The sequence below is a fragment of the Artibeus jamaicensis genome, unplaced genomic scaffold (assembly GCF_021234435.1).
Source record: "Artibeus jamaicensis isolate MK-2021 breed Jamaican fruit bat unplaced genomic scaffold, CSHL_Jam_final scaffold_369, whole genome shotgun sequence".
Taxonomy (NCBI): Eukaryota; Metazoa; Chordata; class Mammalia; order Chiroptera; family Phyllostomidae; genus Artibeus; species Artibeus jamaicensis.
The window spans coordinates 28,842,342-28,855,007 of NW_026522042.1; the positions used below are offsets into that span (position 1 = coordinate 28,842,342).

Sequence of the window (12,666 nt, forward strand, 5' to 3'; positions counted from 1 at the left end):
CTATATCTCCATAGTATAAACATGTAAATAGAGATATAATAATATATCTATATGTAGGGGAGGGCAAAAGTAGGTTGATAGTTGTTCCCATGAAAAAAGGCGTGCAGGTTATGATTATTACAATAGCTTTTTAAATTACGTTTTTATTTATTAATGAGAGAAAAAGAGAGCAAGAGAGAAACATCAATTTGTTTTCCATTTATTCATGCATTCGTTGGTTGATCCTTATATGTGCCCTGACCAGGGATCAAACCCACAGCCTTGGTGTTATTAGGACAATGCCTAACCAACTGAGCTACCCGGCCAGGGCTACAGTAGCTGTGTTAACTCAAAACAACACCACAATGGCACACTGCACTTAGGTACAATCGGGTAAGTGCTCAAATAGCTGACCTTCATTAGTTATACATTCTTGTGGTCTGAAAATCAGTAAACACACCTGAATCCTAGTGATCTTCTTGGGTTAGCCCACTGCCTCCTGAGGAAGTTGAATTGAAACCTACTTTTGCCCATTATAATTAATATTATAAATGTATGCACATTTATAATATTATACACATGCACACATACTGATTGGATCCTATGGTTTTTCAAGATCCACCTGGTAATCATGACTTCAGTTGGTGTATATTGAACCGAAAAGGTACATGCAATTACCCTGAATTGCTCCTTGGATGCTCTCCTTGGGCGCTCACAAATGCATCCTTAAGAGGCAGACACACTGCTTTCTGTGGGAGCGCTGGGATTAACATAAAGGCTGTCAGGCTTCCAGCCCTCCTCTCTCCTCCTTCCTCCCTTCTCCCTAAAATCGATGGGTCTGGTGATGGCTGGGTATTGCTGAGGCATCTACCTTGTTTACAGTTAATCTTTCTACACAATTACAGTCTTTAGTCAAGCAGAACATAACTGTTTGGAAGGAAAATGATGAAATGCAATAAGGCAAAACCAGTTAATTCATTAAGAAAATGGTCCTAAAATATGTGTTTTGCCTTCTGGGGCCAGACCTTATATCCTTGAGACCAAGTGAATCTTGGCCAATCTCATCTAAAATTTTTCAGTGAGTCACTAACTGTGCATCTTGGCTATCAATTCAAATATGAATTGCTTCAAAGTCAAGGACAGGTTGACCAGCCTGCGAGAGCGCAGGCACACATGGGTCACTTTCATGTCCAAGTGGTATTATCAGAATGTAGATGGATGCGTCTCATTATCAACAACAGAAGCCACATGGTGGCAGGTTGGTAGTGGCCTTGGAAATGAGCACTGTGACTTCTTGGAAAACCAGAATTCACTAAATCCCCTTCATCCCTTTTGAAGATAGGATAAAGAAAAAAAATTCTTCGATGAGAAAAAAAATTCAGAGACATTTAGATAAGCTGATTTATAAGAGAAACCTCTAACAAATCTCTAAAAGGGGCTCCCATACTATGTCTGTATTTTAAAACAGGATTTCTCCGTGCATTCTCTCTATCAAGTTCAGCTGACCCATGCGAAGGCCACATTTGTAGAAAAGACTTACAAAAGGTGCCAGGAGATTTTTCTATACGAGAATTTGGGTCTTAGGGTCACCACCAGAATGAGACTAATTATTACAAAGTCTGGTACAAAGACTATTTTCTTTCATTCTTAAATTTATCTTAGCTTTTTGGCTGAGTACTTCCACTTTCTCCCATTTTCTATGTTCTTACATTTTGTTTTGTTTGAACTTGCCCCTATCTCTCTTGAAAATAAAAGCCCAAGAAGTTATCATTTTATATGTATTTCTTTACCTAGGATTCACACTGACTGCTTCTAGAATGAGTCAAGGCGGTTTGTCAGTTAAACCTAAGAGAACCTCTCAGTGAGTAAGAAGAGGAAAGGTCTGAGATGAGCTGCGTGGTGACACCTTTGAGCAAATGAGTTCAGCTTTTGACAGTTAAGAAGAAACAAAATACCACCTGCCTCCAAAGGCTTCTCTCACAGGGTGCCCTGTTCCATCCAACCTAATGTACTGGACTCACCCAGAACATTCCTAATGTTCCCTAGGTCCCATTTATCGTAAGCAAGTCTGGGTTCCATGGGTTGGGTCCTCCTCCATCCTTTTAGAAAAGGGTTGCACGAACCTCCATGTCAGATCGCCCAGGTTCCTGACATTGACCTCCTTCCCTCCTGTGCATTTGCTGAGCTGGGGGCAGCACAGGGGCACATGACCCTCGCAGGGAGCAGAGCTGCCCAGTGTATTCTCAAGTGGCCCTGATTGCTGGAGCATGCCTCTTGTTTTAAAAAAAAATACTCTGGTCTAATTAAAATAATAGTCTTTTTCTTCATGTACCTTTTTCCAAGATTTAAAATAAATTACCAGTTGGATTTGTCCTGCTTTCCTGGCACAGGTCTGCATCCTGGCTATTACATTCCCTAACACCTTTCCAGTCCTTCCTCAAGTTTGTGATGGGCCTTCAGGAATGTTAATGACCTAAAGTCCTATTTTCACTTTGTCTTCGGGGGAGATGAAGATAAGCAGCAGCTTTTTGTTATCTTGATTGTTTGCTTTCCCATAATCAATCACAGGCACTTGCTTTCCTCCTCACCAGAATTCAGCCTTGAGATCACACCTTTTCAAGCTGGACAGATTCTCTTGAAGTAACTTGCCCTTCACCTTGTGCATGGTTAACAGAGACTGCCTCTAGCCCACTTCTATCTTGTGTCCGTCTCTTGCTTCAAAATAAACAAGTAGTTCTGTACATCTTGATTCATTCTTGAAAGACTTCTAAAAGCAGCATCAGAAATCAAACAAAACCCCCACCTGCCTCCACTGTGTGGAATTCTCCATCTCATTCTTACTATAGTGTCATTTTTATGTCTTTTTTATCTGTTGATGTGCCAAACCCTGTTGGCCCTGTGTTCTGCAGAGGGTCCCTTTGGACTGTCCCTCAGACAAGCTCAGGCTTCCTGTTTTCCTCGCTTTGATCCTGTGTTTGCAAGCTCTGCGCCCTTCTGCCCCCTGAGGTGGCGGCCCCACCGTGCCCCTCCTGTGCTCTCTGTGTGCTCCCGGAGTCCAAGGAGCGATGGCCCTATGGTTCTCTGAAGTCTTGGTTTATTCTTTTTCTCTAGAACTCTCCTTCCCTCTCCCCAGTTATAAAAACAGAACAGAACAGAACATACCTCCCCATCTGGGGCACACTTGTCACCCAATTTACTGTTTGCTGTTTACACTCCTTAATTATTCTGATAGTTATCTTAGACCTTTCACCCTGTGGTTTTCTTTCCTCAGAGTGTCTTCAGATTGGCATCCACTGATAATATATGTTACTTTTATTGCTAGGATTAGTATTAAAAGACTTATCTGTCCTTGATATTTCATGTTACATTTGCAAAGCAAATCCAAATTGCTTAGCTCTTTTCCTCATCACAGCCAGGCCACCCAGCAGCCTGAACCATGGCAAATCAACATTTCATGGAGGCTGGGGTTCCCTTTGGTTGAAGGAGCACAGCCATGCCCTGAAGTCCAGATTCCCCTGACTTAGGACCATGTGTGGTTCAAGCCATCATGTCATCTTCTGGGTCCAGCTGGTTGGTCAGTGCCCACATCCTGTTGATTTGCTGGGCCCTGGCTTTGCCTTTTCACACTTCCCACCTGGTCCAGGTGCAGGATGAAGATGGACTGAATTAGGACATAACCATGTCCTTAGCTGTCTCTGAACTACTACTGTCTCCTTACCTCCAGGTTAGCTTCCCCATTGATTCCCCAGTTGTCCTATCATCACAATCATTGGATCAGGTTGGAACTTCATGCAGTAACAACACACAACGGGTCCCTTCACAATCAAAATAAAATGCAGACTCATCCTCTTGGCACACACCTGGCCTGTGTCTGGCTTCCCAGCCTGGGCTGCCTCCTCTGTACACAATGGAAGCACCAGGATTTCTCTAGCCAGGGTGCCTTGGCATAGTCCTTTCCCTTGCCTGGGCATCCTTTTCCTCTTTTGTTCAGTAAAGTTCTGCAAGTATCAGATAACACCTGTTCTTAGAAGCATTGGTAAAATCTACTCCTCCTTTGAAATTCGTGTGAGGTGTCACCTCCTCTGAGAAGCCTTCCTATATCTCTTCACTTCCCCTCCCCTCTGGAGTTAGTGATATGCTGTTCTTCTGTGGACAACTCTAAAGTAATTGCTCTGGGCCTGTATTTTAGTTTTTCTTTGAAGAGTCTAGATTGCAACCCTCAGCACAGTGCCTACCAAAGAGTATCTGATCAGTAGATGCTTGTGCAAAGTCCATGCACACCTATGACTGTGCCCCAGATTTTCTAGGAGTGCTTTGCAACTGCAAGAAATATTAGCGCTGGGTCATCCCTCAGCTTTGCTCCCATAAGTTTCAGCATGCTCTCTTTGTTACTTGTCCATCAAAGAGCCAAAACTGTTGAGTCTTGCTTTGTACGTAATGCCGTATGAGAACTTAATGTGAAGCCTATTCTAGTTCATAAAGTTTCACATGTGACCTTAGCATTTGGAGGAGCATTCACAGTGTTTTCTCAAAACCCTGAGGAAGTTTCCCGAGATGCTGTTTTATGAGGAGCACTGAATACGTACCTGTTATTTACTTTCCTAATAGTTGACAAAGGCAATTTTGGGTTTGGGTTGCTACCAAATGTAATTCAAAATGAAACCCTGTTCATGAAAAGAAGGCACATGCTTTGAGATTTTAATTGAACGTAGTATCCTGTGTTGAGTAAGCATGGAGATAGATTATTTAATAGTTTTGTTATATTTTGCTCAATTTCTGAGAAGGTTCCTTTTATTAGTGGTCAATTAACATTTAATTTATTAGCTAGACAGATTGTATTTAGAGTCAGCATTCTCTTTGGGCTGAGTGTTATATTAATATCTCTTGTGATTTTTTTTTTCAGGATGAGTGTCAGAACTACATCCGGGTGCTTTTGGTGGGTGGCGACCGGTTGTTTACCTGTGGGACCAATGCTTTCACACCTGTCTGCACCAACCGCACGGTATGGCTTCATGTTGAGAGTCGACAAAACTTAATACCAGGGAAATCTAAACCTTTGATGAAAAAAACACTAGTGTCTTTTTTTTAAAAAAGATTTTATTTATTTTTTATTTTTAGAGAGGGTAAGGGAGGGAGACAAAGAGGGTGAGAAACATCATTGTGTGGTTGCCTCTTGAGTACCCCCTACTGGAGCCCTGGCCTGCAACCCAGGTATGTTTGGCCCCGACTGGGAATCGAACCAGCAACCCTTTGGTTTGCAAGCCAGCACTCAATCCACTGAGCCACAGAAACCAGGGCCAAAACACTTATGTCTTTTTGTACTTCTGTTCTCCAATGAGTTACTCTTTAATTCAAAACACATCTTTCATAAAATCAAATCAATATTTGATGTATTTATTTATTCCTAATCCCAACTCTTAATTAAATAAAGAACAAGAAATAACCATAGCTTATACAATTAAATTTAAATAGAGTTCTAAACTATTTCTATCAGTTTTTCCCCACCAGTGAATCTAAACATTAATTGTAAACATATTTTTTTCTTAATTCTGCTTTACTCTGGACATACTTTTTTTTTTAATATTAAAGTAGCCTAAAATTACAATCCAAATGAACAAAGATATTACATACTGGATAAGAAGCATATCAAAACTTTAAAGCAAGGAAACAAACAACTGGAACTCCAGACAAAGCAGTTGTATCGTTACTAACAGGGATGTTCAGCATCCACATTGTACACCAGGGGAGAAGCTGGGGGGTCAGAGCACACACGCCATCTTCACAGTGCGGGGTTTTCTTTTGATCTTCCTCAGGGAACATGATGTTGAACTATCATCAGGTTAATCTCCTGGTTGCACAACTTCTCACAAAACTGGAATTAATTGTCCACTTTTAGTGCTCATTATTTTTGAACTAACGTTCAGTTACTGGAAATAAAGGGAGGATGATGGTGGCGAGAAGCGATGCTCGCAGAGACCCCCGGGCCATGCCCTGTTCCCAGAGCCCTCTGTCAGCTCAGTCACTTAATCCCCGCTTCTGCCCCATGCGGTAGTCATCCTTTGGATCCCCATTTTATAAAAGGAGAATAGAGACTTTGAGTGACTTAACAGGGCTACAAGTCCACCTGCAGAGCAGGCAGTGGCTCCCAGGGTCCCCCAGGCCCTCTGCTCTATTGCCTCTGTGGAAAGTGTGACGGAACAAATGCACACAGGATTGCCTCCCCACCAAAGAGCTTTTCTCATTCAGTGACTGGATTTGGCTCAGATGACAGCAGGATATGGAAGTGTCTCTCTAAAAGCTGAACGATTACGTTTTGTGAACTTGGGTTATGTGGTGCTATAAATATTCATACATCCTTACCTGTGAACACAGCTTTGGGCTACTCAAAATATGCTGAGTCACTTATATTGATAAAAGTGCACATGATTCTTTATTGTGGTTTATATTTCTATAAGCTTGAAATTTGGTGTCCTTCTTCAAGTGGAAAGGTCAGCCATGCCCCTTGCATTATGAATAGAAGGTGCTTGCATACAACAATCCTCAGACTGTGTGAGGATTCACTGGCATGAGGTTCTGGAGCTCTAATGGGATGATGAGAGGGACTGACCCTGTGGTCTCTTTAACCATGGCCACAGCACGCAGTTTGGTTAAGGGCAGAGCGTGAAAAGTTTGTTGTGGGTTATCATAAGCCCCAGAAAGCTTGTTGCCCCGTTTCGTTAGCAGTTCAAACATTAACACTGTTAAAGAGCTTGCCTGGGGGGTAATTGGTATCTCTCTCCTGTCCTCACCCACAGTTGAATAACCTGACCGAGATCCATGATCAGATCAGCGGCATGGCCCGCTGTCCCTACAGTCCCCAGCACAATTCCACGGCTCTGCTCACAGCCAGCGGGGAGCTGTACGCTGCTACAGCCATGGATTTCCCGGGACGCGACCCCGCCATTTACCGAAGTCTGGGTGTCTTACCGCCTCTCCGCACGGCCCAGTACAACTCCAAGTGGCTCAATGGTAGGTCTTACAGGGGGAAGACCTACCTTACAGGGGGAACTCCTTTTTCCCATCTCAGGTGTCTGTGATGCTGGTTACATGGTGTTTAAAACTAAAGTGCCACAGTTTCTAAAGAACAGTAAATTCATTTTCTAAGGAAATAAAAATGTAATGTGTTTAGTACTTCTGTGTGAAAGGTCATCATATGGCTCTTTGGTGATAAAAAGAACAGTGATATTCTTAACACTGTGGATCAGGAGAAGAGGACTCCTTTGATAATCATTGAACTTGTGTTGTTTTTTAGTATTATTGTTTGTAACTTATAAAACTTGACATGTTCAAGATATCTGCAGACTCATGCATTTTCTCTTAACGTCTTTATTCTGCTGGGTCTGGCACAAATAATGCCCCTTTTTATTACAAAATCATAACCCTGTAATTCTGTAATATAACAGTATCACACTGAGGTGCAGTGCATCACGTAACATTTTGGGTGTAATGTTCAAAGTGCTGTCCACCTTGTGCGAGACATTCACGTACCCTACCAACTGCACTCAAGCAGGCCTTACTTTTGCAGGACCCTGTATAGCTAAGAAGGGAAATTATTAGCATTTTATGAAATGTTCAAATACTGTGTAAAATGTGTGTAGCTACTGGTAGCTCCAAATAGCTGGAAGGTTGAGTAAGACCTCTTTGCAGTTGCTTGTATCAGAGGCTCAAATGTTAATAAGGGCCTCAGTCGTGTTACTGGTCTTGCCGCCACGCACAGCCTATCCAGTCAGGTTGGTCCTCAGGCTGGCTGTGCTCGTGGATGCTAATTCACTGCTGCAACTTCTGGTCCTACATCCAGATGTGACATTATCTAGTGGAAGAAGAACCCACATTTCTTGTATTCCTTTTTTTTAAATCAGAAAGCCCCAGAAGACTTCCTTTCAGTCTTGGGCTAGAACGTGGTCACCTGCTCACCACTGAGATTGGCTCTGTACCAAGTCCTGAGATGTGGCAGCTGAAGTTCAGCACTTTGTATGGGTTCATGTGTGAATGTGGACACACACATACTCCCCAACATAATGATGTGGATAGATATGTGAACCATATGTAATCCCTTCTCTCATTTATTTCAGAGTTGACACTAAGATAAAATCTTTAAATTGACACCATAATATTTACTACCTTAAGCTTTCAAGTTCTGCAAAGATTTACTGGCCTTTTGCCAAGTACAAGCTAATTATATAGAGCAGAGTTTCTCAACCTCAGCACTGTTGGCATTTGGGGCCATGTAATTCTTTTGGGTGGGGGAGGAGTTGTCCTGAATATCATAGGATGGTTAGCAGCGCCCCTGAACTATACTCACCAGATGCAATACCCCTCCTCCACTCCCAGTTGTGATAACAAAAATTTCCCAAAATTGCCTTCGAATGAGAATCACTGGTTTAGACTTATTGCTTATGAATATGTGTATGTGTATGTATAAATAAAACACAAGTATTCGGTCAAATAACATAGTCAAACCAACTATCAGTTTACCTTTTGAAGACTCCCTTGCAAAAAATGTTTTCATCGAATTTCTCCAGGACGTTGAATGACTCTGTGCTTTCAAGGGTGACATGGATTGATTTTCCAAACCAAAGAGTAACTCTTCATAGATTCTCTCTGTTAACATTATTTCTGTTGAACTGGCTGCAGCTGAACGCACTGACTTTCAGTGGAAGGTCTCCTTTCATCCCTGAAGTCTTTCATCTGTGTACCTCAAAGTTCTTCATATTTGTTTGTTGATTTTTACTAGCCAAGCAGATTCCAGTTAAAAATCAAAATTGCCCCACCCAAAGGCATTGCAATTAGAGTTTGCCAAAAGCAAAGTAAAAAGTAATTAGGAGCGCAGTTTCTTTTCACTAAAGTGATACCCTTAAGTAAATATCCTGGAAAAATAATTCAGGTCATAGCATAAGTTATAAATGCCAGCTCTTTGTTTACATGTGGTTCCAATACCCATGGGCTGACCAGATGGTCAGATTCTGCTCATGCTCCAGGTGGAAGAATCCTTTCCATTGAGAGTCAGGTGACAGAACAAGGGCGGGAGAGCACTAACCCAGTGCTCACCCAGTCATTGCAGGCCTGCCATCATCATTTGTTGAACACCGCAAGTTTTAGATTCTCAGCTCATTATGACATCATAGCTCCTGTGGACGAAATGGCCCTGCTTTCCTCAGGTAGCAGCAGCCCCCTCCTTCCCCTGGCCACACCAGGGAGGCCCTGACTCCTGGGGCAGAGAGCAGAGAGCCTGACTCAGGGTTCCCAGGTCTAGCGTGCTCACTGTTTATTCTGTCTCCTGGTTTTTGTTGGGCAGTTCCTTCTTGGATGGAACCCTGAGATGTCAATTCTACTCCTGGTTTTCTGGCCCTGGTTTTCTGCTCTGATTGATCCTCTCTCCAGGACAGATTCCAACCTCTGTCCCTCACTTACTTCTGCTCTGTCCCCTGCTGAGACTGGGTACAGAGTCATCTATTGTCACTGACCTAATTGGAATCCACATGTTGTACCCCACCTGCTCTTTGACCAGATGCCCTGTCTAAGTTCTTTCTGCTGTGTTCCGGAGTAGTTCTCTTTCAATAGATTGTTCCTCTATCCATTTTCCCTTCTCCTTTGCCATCACCATGCATTTCTTCCTCACTAATGATGATCACTCTCTTTTGATAAAAATGCTCAGATTTCTTCTTTCTTAAATGAGGTAAGAACAAAGAAAGAAACCTGAACAAGCTCTGCCATGCCCAGGAAGTTTCCTATTTTCCAACTGATTGTAGAGACCTATTAAATGATGCTTTTATATTCTTCTTCCGAGTTTTCAACTGATTGAGAATCCAGACCCAGCAGCCAGTGAATGGAGCTCAGGCAGCTGGATTCGTTCTGAATACAGCTTAGTGGGGAACAGGAAGCAGGCTTCACGCAGTGTGCTAGTGAGGGGTCCTTGTTTGTTCCTCTGCTCCTTCCTGTGTTTATGTCTTCTCAGTTCTTTTCTGAAATTCTGCTCTAGGCCCTCTCCAACCTACTCTCCACTCCTTTTCCGGGGTGACCCTTCAACACTGTACTCCAGATCATGCCAGTCCCAGCCCTAACCCCCCTTTAATGCCTCCCATATTCTGGGAAAATGAACTGTTTTCTCCCTTCACTGGTCCTCGCTGACCCTGTGCATTTGCTCTGGGACCTCCCCTCCCCTGTGCCCTGCCTCACTTTACCCCCTCATTTGCATTTCTTCTCTTCACTGTTGTGCATCCCCACCCCGATGGTTAGGGACTATGTTCAGTCTGGGTTTAATGAGTGGCATCAGCTCACATGTAAAGGGTGGAGGCTTTGGCACCAGAAGCACCTGAGGGTGACTGAACACTCAGCCTTGGGGATACGGATTGAGTCCCAATTCTGTTTCCTTATCTGCAAAGTGGAGATAACTACCCACCTGACCTGGTTGTTGTGAGCATAAAATGAGAAGAAAGAAGAGATAGATGATGAATATTCATGTCTTGCACACAGCAAGTACTCAGTGCATGAAGGTCATTACTGTGCACTCCCCACAGAGTGATGGGATGTCTGATGTGTGAGGCAGGGTCTGTTGACTGGGCGAATGGGTGAACAGTTTGGGCTGTGTTCCTGAGTGACCGGCTCCTGTCAGCCTCCTCTTTCCTCACTCCCTGCCCTCCTGCTGTGCTGCCTGCTGTCCCTCTGAGGCCAGCCTCTCCTGACCCTCCGTCTGGCTACTGCCACACCCAGCTCCCCCAGGCACATTCAGGACCTGCCCACGGCTGCCCAAGCCATGATCCCTCCACACAAGCAGGAGTCAGGCTATTGGGAGACTCGCTCAGCTAACAGCTGCTGACAAAGTATGATAAATAAAACCCATATCTTTGTTTTGGACATTTTCTAAATTTTTCCAACATTTCTGTGTTCAGAAAAGAGAATTGTCTCAGCAGGAGTGGTCTAGAGGCTGGCACCTACTCACCGCGGCCAGCAACATTCTTGTGTTTAGATTCACTACTTGGAATTCAGTTGATGTAGGACAACTTGCTTATACAAAGAGGTGGCCCCTTCCGATAGTTCCGTTACCCAATTTACACATAAGGCAAACCCATGAAGTACCGGAACGGCAGTTGCTCACATTCGTTGCGTGCCCATAGCGGCACAGGCTAGGCATCCTCCTGTCCCGCTTCCAGCAGCCAACCTCCACACCACTGCACTACATCCAGCCACACACTTTCAGTGGCGTTTTGGATGGCGCCTGTGTTTGTTTCCTGGGGTTCTCAGAACTGAGCATCACAAACTAAGTGACTTAAAATAACAGAAGTTTGTTATCTCACAGTCCTGGAAACTAGAAGTCCACAACCAAGGAGTCCAGAGCCATGCATCTGAGAAGGCTCTAGGGCAGGGTACTGCCTGCCTCGTCCTGCTCTGGTGGCCCCAGGGCTTCCTCGGTCTGTGGCTGCTCCACTCCAGTCTCTGTCCCGGTCTCCCCAGGGCCTCCTCTCTGGGTGTCTGTGACCCCCCAGACCATCTTCATACGGGAACTATGCTATTGGATTCGGGGCCCACCTTCCTCCAGCGTAATCCAGTATTTGTGAATTATGTTTGTGATCACTCTGTTTCCACATTTATAGGTACTGGAGGTTTAGACTTCAACATACATTGTTTGGTGGGGGTACAGTTCAATCCATAACAGCGTCCTCATCGTGAAGCGCTCAGTGGTTGAAATCTTAAACTACAGCCTCTTATTTTCTGGTGACAATCTTAATCTTCATTTCTGTGCTGTGGGAAAATCCTCTGCCCTCCTTCAGCCCCTGGTCTCAGCCGGCTCCTCTCCACTCTGGGGAGACAGTGTTGTTTCTTGTCTCCAATGAGGTCAGGACTGCATCACTGTCTGTCACCTTAGTCCAAGACAGACTGGTTGCACCTGTTGTTCCTCTGTTCTCCAGAGCGCTAGGATGGACAACACGTTTACTCAGACCGCTGCCCTCTGCACCCTGTGTCCCTCTCCACCCCCTGGCCTCTGCAGAAGAAGTGCCTGTCTCCTGGGCAGCATTCTGGAGGGGACGTCCTCCAGGTCATCCCATGTCTGAGTTACCCCCTCCAAGGGCGACAGGGAACACTCGACTTGAGCACTTCTACACTCTAAGAGTGAGCAGGCACACAAAATGTCCCTTCAGGACGGCAGATGTGTACACAGAGCATGCCAGGCCCTTTGACGACTCCAGCCTCTGGGGACCCCTGGAACTTCAGGGCTAATCTTCAGGAGAATGGTGGCATCGGCCTGTCCAGGCTGATGTCCTGCCAGGACATGGAGAGCCCTGAGCAGAGACCTGCCAAGCCTCTGATCTTCCCACCACACCTTCCAGAAACCAGCATGAATACCCAGTAGAGTTCTAACAACCTTTCTGGAGCTGGCTGAGTCCTTTGGATTTCATACTCGAGTTCCAGGTACCATTTCTTGTTACACCACTACAGCTGTACACCACTGAGTGGGTGTCCCACCTGCACTGCTGCACCTGTGCCATGTGACCCAGGTGACAGGACATGCCATCATCAGCTGTCAGCGAGGGCTGGCTGTGGATGCTTTTCTCAGGCTTACCTGCTTTCCCTTCCCAGCCCGTGTGATCTGCTCTGTCTGGGTTTTCAGCCCCGACTCCTGCCATGTTCCCCACGTGTACCCTCGGAGCT

The 12,666-nt window shown here is 44.7% G+C and overlaps 1 protein-coding gene across 2 annotated transcripts in view; it reads left to right on the forward strand.

Moving 5' to 3' along the window:
• SEMA5A (semaphorin 5A) overlaps positions 1 to 12,666 on the forward strand; it is a 440,583-nt gene that overhangs the window by 284,752 nt on the left and 143,165 nt on the right. For both annotated transcript variants that reach the window (XM_053657221.1, XM_053657222.1), the window contains 2 exons: positions 4,883 to 4,981; positions 6,774 to 6,987. In XM_053657221.1, coding sequence (XP_053513196.1) covers positions 4,883 to 4,981; positions 6,774 to 6,987 — 313 coding nt within the window. The remainder of the gene's footprint in view (positions 1 to 4,882; positions 4,982 to 6,773; positions 6,988 to 12,666) is intronic.